The 7,823-nt window shown below is 51.1% G+C and overlaps 1 protein-coding gene across 1 annotated transcript; it reads left to right on the top strand.

Moving 5' to 3' along the window:
* Positions 1–7: 7 nt before the first annotated feature.
* Positions 8–3,596, top strand: TUFM (Tu translation elongation factor, mitochondrial). The gene is made up of 10 exons (XM_003930239.4): positions 8–196; positions 308–502; positions 929–1,095; positions 1,351–1,455; positions 1,544–1,708; positions 1,855–1,987; positions 2,072–2,176; positions 2,306–2,457; positions 2,551–2,670; positions 3,249–3,596. The coding sequence occupies exons 1-10, from the start codon at positions 154–156 to the stop codon at positions 3,420–3,422; spliced, it is 1,359 nt and encodes a 452-aa protein (XP_003930288.3). The 5' UTR covers positions 8–153; the 3' UTR covers positions 3,423–3,596.
* Positions 3,597–7,823: the final 4,227 nt, after the last annotated feature.

The raw sequence follows: 7,823 nt of genomic DNA, 5'->3' as shown, positions 1-7,823 counted from the left end.
GCCATAGACACTGGCGGCTAGAGGGGCTCTGACTTGCCCTCCTGGCCTGTACTTCCACCGGAAGTGCCTTCTAGCCGCCAGCGCCCTTCATCCGCTACACGCTCCGGCTACTTGTCCCGGTTCCCCGGTTCCCGGGGCGCGTGTGTGGCCACAATGGCGGCCGCCACCCTGCTGCGTGCGACGAGCCGTTTCAGCGGTGAGGGGTCGGGGAGGGTGATGGCGGCCCAGGAACACATTGGGGGCGTGGTAGGTGGCTGGGTTTGGTCTGACCCGCGTCCTTCCTGACTCCAAGCTTGGGTCCCGGCAGGTCTCGCCGCCAGCCCGACTTTCCTGCTGCAGGGTCTGTTGCGGCCGGTGAAGGCCCCGGCATTGTCTCTCTTGTGCCGCAGCTTGGCCGTGGAGGCCAAGAAGACTTACGTGCGCGACAAGCCACATGTGAATGTGGGTACCATCGGCCATGTGGACCACGGCAAGACGACGCTGACTGCAGCCATCACGAAGAGTGAGTGGGGTGGGCGCGTCCAGCAGCGCCCTATCTACTGCTGGGACGTGGAGCCAGGGAGGCGAGACCAGCAGTGTCTGCTGGAGGAGTTTACTGTGGCCTCAAGAGCCCGGATTTGTGCGGCGGGTGAATTGGGAGATGCAGGAGACAAATTTCCCCTATCAAGAAAAACTTTGTGATCCACCAGTGGCTTCTCTCTAGCCGTAGGGAATGCTCTGTAAGCAGAGGCTGTACCCTTCTTAAGAAGTCACAGGGCCGACCCGTAAGGCTCTCCTAACATTTCTTTCTGACCCATAGTTCTCTCTGCTGGAAGAGTTAGAGATTGGAGGAGGTTATGTATTAGGTGGGAGAGTTCAGGGGTGTGGTCTAAGCCCTGCCTCTAGCACTGGAACTTTAGCTGAGAGGTGTGTTCTCTTCCTCCTGTAGTTCTAGCCGAGGGAGGTGGGGCTAAGTTCAAGAAGTACGAGGAGATTGACAATGCCCCGGAGGAGCGAGCTCGGGGTATCACCATCAATGCGGCCCATGTGGAGTATAGCACTGCCGCCCGCCACTACGCCCACACAGACTGCCCGGGTCATGCAGATTATGTTAAGGTGAGGATTGCTGGGGACACTGGAGACAGGGCCAGAAGCTGCCTCATTTCAGGATAAATCTTAGGCTTGTGGGGAGGGGGTTAAGATATTCAGTGTTTGGATAAGAGATGGTAGGTTTGTGGGCATGGCCACTCAGAATGGGTGGTGGTGAGATGGCCAAGAAAGGGGGCCTCAGTTTCGAGGTGCTACACTTGGCTGCATAGATGTGGACCGAAGAGCTCGTTGAACCTGGCTGTTTCCTCTCCTCCTACCCAGAATATGATCACAGGCACCGCACCCCTTGACGGCTGCATCCTGGTGGTAGCAGCCAATGATGGCCCCATGCCCCAGACTCGAGAGCACTTACTGCTGGCCAGACAGGTACTCCGACCCTGAGTAGTGGTACAAAGAGGAAGAATGGGTAGTTGGGCCCCTCCAGACACGGTCCCTGTGTCTCTGCCATCTACAGATTGGGGTGGAGCATGTGGTGGTATATGTGAACAAGGCTGACGCTGTCCAGGACTCTGAGATGGTGGAGCTGGTGGAGCTGGAGATCCGGGAGCTGCTCACTGAGTTTGGCTATAAAGGACAGGAGACCCCAGTCATCGTAGGCTCTGCTCTCTGTGCCCTTGAGGTGAAGGCTGGGTCCGGCAGGGTGGCTGCTGCAGAGGGTGGGGCTAGATGGGCAACCAGAGCTCTGCTCTGTGTCTGGGAAGTGGCTTTTGGTAATTCAGAGGAGCCGAATGGGAATTTCAGAGTCCTGTCACTTCCCCTCAACAGGGTCGGGACCCTGAGTTAGGCCTGAAGTCTGTGCAGAAGCTGCTGGATGCCGTGGACACTTACATCCCCGTGCCCACCCGGGACCTGGAGAAGCCTTTCCTGATGCCCATAGAGACGGTGTTCTCCATCCCTGGTGAGAACTGTGCCTGCTCCCACACACTCTCTCTAGCAGCAGCCTAGCTCTGGGTCCCTGATACCCTGTCCTGTTACCTCCCAGGCCGTGGCACTGTGGTGTCAGGTACGCTAGAGCGTGGTATTTTAAAGAAGGGAGATGACTGTGAGCTCCTGGGACATAGCAAGAATATTCGCACTGTGGTGACAGGTACGGGAGGCCAGCCTGGGGAGCAGGGGCTGGCTGCAGGGTGGCCTTACCCCTGGCAGATCTCTTGTGCCTTCCCTCTGCCTCACACGCGCTTCCCTTCTCCCCTTTCCTTTTCCCCTTCCCTTCTAGGCATTGAGATGTTCCACAAGAGCCTGGAGAGGGCTGAGGCCGGAGATAACCTCGGGGCCCTGGTCCGAGGCTTGAAGAGGGAGGATGTACGACGGGGCCTGGTCATGGTCAAGCCGGGTTCCGTCCAGGCGTGCCCCAAGGTGGAGGCCCAGGTGAAGGCTCCAGGTGACGGTGGGCAGGGCTGAGCCAAGCTGTCCCCAGCATTCCAGCTGAGCCCGACTCACCCTCATTGCTCTCTTCTCCAGGTTTACATCCTCAGTAAGGAGGAAGGTGGCCGCCACAAGCCCTTTGTGTCCCACTACATGCCTATCATGTTCTCCATGACTTGGGACATGGCCTGTCGGGTTATCCTGCCCCCGGGGAAGGTATGGTGGGGGGGAGGAATGTAGGGTGGAGGGGGGACTTGTTATATCACCTTTGCTTCACTCAGTTCCAAAGATATACTGTGACAATCCAAGTGGCTTTATTTCCTTGGGTGGAAAGGGGCTGCTTGTGCTGCCAGCCAACATAAGGGGCATGGCTCACGGACTTAGAGGTGAGGAGTCCTCATCCAGTGTGCCCTAAGCTGAAGCAGGTTAAAGGCTTAGCCCTGCCAGCAATTTACCCACAGAAAGATTTCCTAGGTCTCTTCTTTTTGAATTTCACTGTGTATGAAGGCTTAGGAAGTCCTGTGACCAGGAAACTGCATAACCCCCAACTTCCTAGGCATGTTTTTTCTCGAGACCACACCTTGGCAGCATTCATCACTGGTCTCTTTTGTGTTCTCCTGTCTCAATATGCTGTTTGCATCTGCCTGACAGCCTGGGATGGGTGAACTGTCCCCAGGCAGAAGCCTTCCCCTGCTGCATTTTCCCCTGACTCTTAACCTCTGAGGTAGCCAACAAGATGTTAAGGGATGAAGGCACCCTGGAGGCCGGGCATGATCCTTCTCTTGCCACTCTAGGAGCTCGCCATGCCAGGGGAGGACCTGAAGCTCAACCTAATCTTGCGGCAGCCAATGATCTTAGAGAAAGGCCAGCGTTTCACCCTTCGAGATGGCAACCGGACCATCGGCACCGGTCTAGTTACCGACACGCCGGCCATGACTGAGGAGGAGAAGAACCTCAAGTGGAATTAAGTGTACAGACCTCTGCTCAGGTTTCCTTGTGCTGGCCAGGGCTCCCTCTTGCTTCCAGTGGCCCCTCAGGGCACAGGCTGCAACCCAGCAGAGGGCAGCTAGATGGACAGTTCCCCTGGTTGGAAAGGTTGGCCTGCCTGGTTCTGGAGGTCAATAAACTTCTGTGAATAGTAAGCCAGCCTGCGTCCTGTGTCCTGTGTATGAGTTGGAGATGATGGGGAAGGCCAAACGATGTCAAACCCCAGGCAGAGGGAGAGCTTGTGAGATCCTAGAGCCATTTTAATGGAGAAATCGAGTCCAGTGAGCTTAGTGATTGCCTAGATGCAGTAGGATGCCATTGAATAGCCTCCTGGGAAATACTGAGAAAGATGTTCTATCATTCTGGAGCCAGCATGGCCTCAGCTCAGGTACCAGACCCACCCTGTTTCCTCAGAATACTAAGTGAATGTTTAGCGCCCATTCACATTCTGTAGATGTAGGGACTGGACAGGCATACCTCAGATGCTATAGATTTGCTTCCAGACTACCATAATAAAGCACGTCACAGAAATGTTTGTTTTTGAGATGGGGCCAGCTTTGCACAGTGGCACAGTCATAGCCAATGACTCCATGATGACCTGAAATATAATCAGCATTGGCAATTTTTGAGTCTTCACAGGGAGACTGAACAAAGAGGATAAGAGATAAAGGGTCTCACTGTCACCTAGGATGGTGTGCAGTGGCACCATCCTAGTTCACTGCAGCCTGGGACTCCTAGGCTCAAGTGATCCTCCCACCTTGGTCTCCCTAACTGCTGGGATTAGAGGTGTAAGCTACCATGCCCGGCTCCTCACATATAACTAGTAACCTGCTGCTAGCCAGAAGCTCGCTGATAGCCTGCAAACACATACTTTCTGTGTGACATGTATTATACACTGTATTCGTAAAATAAAACTAAAGAAAATGTTAAGAAAATCATAAGGAAAATACATTCACTAACGAGTGGAAGTGGATCATCATACGTTTATTAGGAGGCCAAGGCGGGGGCGGGGGGGCGGCAGGCAAACTCCACATAACGTGTATTTGAAAAAATTCACATGTAAGTGAACCTGTACAGTTTGAACCCCAATTGCTCAAGGGTCAACTGTATACTATAATTTATTAAGCATGTAATATCTAAGAAAACTTTTTTTAAAGACACCTAAGCTGAGATTGCACCATTGCACTCCAGCCTGGATGACAGAACAGGACTTGTCTCCAAAAAAAAAAAAAAAGCTTTAGGCCAGGCACGGTTGGCTCACACCTGTAATCCCAGCACTTTGAGAGGCCAAGGCAGGTGGATCATGAGATCAGGAGTTCATGACCAGCCTGGCCAACATGGTGAAACTCCATGTCTACTAAAAATACAAAAATTAGCTAGCATAGTAGTGCATGCCTGTAATCCCAGCTACTCGGGAAGCTGAGGCAGGAGAATTGCTTGAACCAGGGAGTCAGAGGTTTCGGTGAGCCGAGATTGTGCCACTGCATTCCAGCCTGGCAACAAAGTGAGACTTCGTCTCAAAAAAGGAAGCTTTATTGCTAAAAAACAAAAACAAAAAACAAAAAAAACTGCTGATAAAGACAAGTGAGCACATGCTGTTGGAAAAATGGTGACTAGACATGCGACAGTTGCTGCAAACCTTCAATTCGTAAGCAATGCAGTTATCGGTGAAGCATGATCAAGTGGAAGTGCCATAGGGCCATGCCTGTATTTTGTTCATCTCTAGACCCAGTAAATAAAAAGTACTTGGAAAGTACCTCTGCAAGATCAATGATCAAGTCCTGAAGTGCACTTGAGGAGTCATCACTGCTTTATCACCAGTTCCAATCACAGGCGTGAGCAGTTGAATGAGTTTTGTTTTCACCATTTACTGGTTGAAACGTTCCTTAATTTAAGAAAAGACTGGCCGGGCGTGGTGGCTCAAGCCTGTAATCCCAGCACTTTGGGAGGCCGAGGTGGGTGGATCACGAGGTCAAGAGATTGAGACCATCCTGGTCAACATGGTGAAACCCCGTCTCTACTAAAAATACAAAACATTAGCTGGGCATGGTGGCGCATGCCTGTAATCCCAACTACTCAGGAGGCTGAGGCAGGAGAATTGCCTGAACCCAGGAGGCGGAGGTTGTGGTGAGCCGAGATCGCGCACTCCAGCCTGGGTAACAAGAGCAAAACTCTGTCTCAAAAAAAAGAAAGGGTGCAGTGGCTCACACCTGTAATCCCAGCACTTTGGGAGGACCAGGCAGGCAGATCACGAGGTCAGGAGATTGAGACCACCCTGGCCAACATGATGAAACCCCATCTCTACTAAAAAGAAAAATTAGCTGGGTGTTGGTGGCAGGCACCTTTAATCCCAGGTACTCAGGAAGCTGAGGCAGGAGAATCACTTGAACCTGGGAGGCAGAAGTTGCAGTGAGCCGAAATCATACCACTGCATTCCAGCCTGGCAACAGCAAAACTGTCTCAAAATAAGTAAATAAATAAAAATAAAATTAAGAAAAAAGGCCAGGTGTGGTGCCTAACACCTATAATCCCAGCACTTTGGGAGGCTGAGGTGGGCAGATCACTTGAGGCCAGTAATTTGAGACCCATCTGGGCAACATGGCGAAAACCCATCTCTACTAAAAATATAAAAATTAGCCTCTGGCCAGGCACAGTGGCTCACACTGGTAATCCTAGCACTTTGGGAGGCCAAGGCGGGAAGATCACCTGAGGTCAGGAGTTTGAGAGCAGCCTCATCTCTACTAAAAATACAAAAATTAGCCGAGCATAGTGGTGGGCACCTATAATTCCAGTTACAGGGGAGGCTGAGGCAGAAGAATCACTCGAACCTGGGAGGTAGAGGTTGCAGTGAACTGAGATCACGCCATTGCACTCCAGCCTGGACAACAGAGTAAGACATTGCCTCAAAAGAAAAGAAAGACCGGGCGCAGTGGCTCAGGCCTGTAATCCAAGCACTTTGGAGACCAAGGTGGGTGGATAACCTGAGGTCGGGAGTTCAAGACCAGCCTGACCAACATGGTGAAACCCTATCTCTAAAAAAAGAAAAAGAAAGACAGAAAAAGGCCAGCTGGGCACGGTGGCTCACACCCCCAATCCCAACACTTTGGGAGGCGGAGGCAGGAGACTCCTTTGAGCCCAGGAGTTCGCGAGCAGCCTGAGCAACATAGGGAGACCGTTTCTAGATAAAAAAAGAAAAAAGAAATTAAAAAAAAAAGAAGAAGAAAAAGGCCATTTCTCTAATATGCAGGGAATAAAATGCTGAATGGATTTTCAACAACTTGGGAGTGACAACTGGCAAGGATGCTGACACCAAGCAAAGCAAGGCTCGACAGAGATTAACAGGCACCCCATCACAAGTGAATCTGGACAAACGAATACAACCAGGATGGCTAAGATGAGCTCTCCGAAGGGAGGGCTCTTGGGCTCAACTTAAGAGCTGTTTTGAGAAAATGCAAAACTTGATCTTTGACTCTTAAACAGAGGCAAACTAAGGGAAGCAGGTGAGAGCAAAGGTGGTAGTAAGAACTTTGAAAAAAGAATTGTCTAATGACATGGCAGATTTGTCTTCTCCTCAGTGCTCAAGGCAAGGCTGACAAGGGCTGCCTAGGGGAATTTCTGGCTGGCTGAAGATTAAGTCCCCTTCCAACTCAGATTTCTGCCCAAAGATGGTAAACATACAGTAGTCTCTGCCCTTATCCCTGCTTTCAGTTATCCATTGTCAACCTTGGTCTGATTATTGTTATTTTCTACCTTTTTTTTTCTTTTTTTTTTTTTTGAGAGTCTCTCTCCGTCACCCAGGCTGGAGTGGAGTACAGTGGCACGATCTTGGCTTACTGTAACTTCCGCGTCCCAGATTCAAGTGATTCTCCTGCCTCAGCCTCCCAAATAGTTGGGATTACAGGTGCTCACCACCACACTGAACTAATTTTTGTATTTTGAGTAGAGATGGCATCTCACCATGTTGGCCAAGCTGATTTCGAACTCCTACTATCTCAAATAATCTACCTTCCTCGGCCTCCCAAAGTATGGGATCATAGGCGTGAACCACTGCGCCCAGCTGGAATTTTCTATTTAACAGTTCATATTTTAAGTTGAACATCGTTCTTTCTTTTTTTTTGAGATGAAGTTTCGCTCTTATTACCCAAGGGAATGCAATGGTGCGATCTCGGCTCACCGCAACCTCCGCCTGCTGGGTTGAGGCAATTCTTCTGCCTCAGCCTCCTGAGTAGCTGGGATTATAGGCACGCGCCACCATGCCCAGCTAATTTTTTGTATTTTTAGTAGAGACGGAGTTTCACCATGTTGACCAGGATAGTCTCAATCTCTTGACCTCGTGATCCACCTGCCTCAGCCTCCCAAAGTGCTGGGATGACAGGCGTGAG

This window comes from Saimiri boliviensis, chromosome 12, assembly GCF_048565385.1.
Source record: "Saimiri boliviensis isolate mSaiBol1 chromosome 12, mSaiBol1.pri, whole genome shotgun sequence".
Taxonomy (NCBI): domain Eukaryota; kingdom Metazoa; phylum Chordata; class Mammalia; order Primates; family Cebidae; genus Saimiri; species Saimiri boliviensis.
The sequence above is the reverse complement of the archived record's forward strand: the minus strand, read 5'-3'. Positions and strand labels throughout refer to the sequence as shown.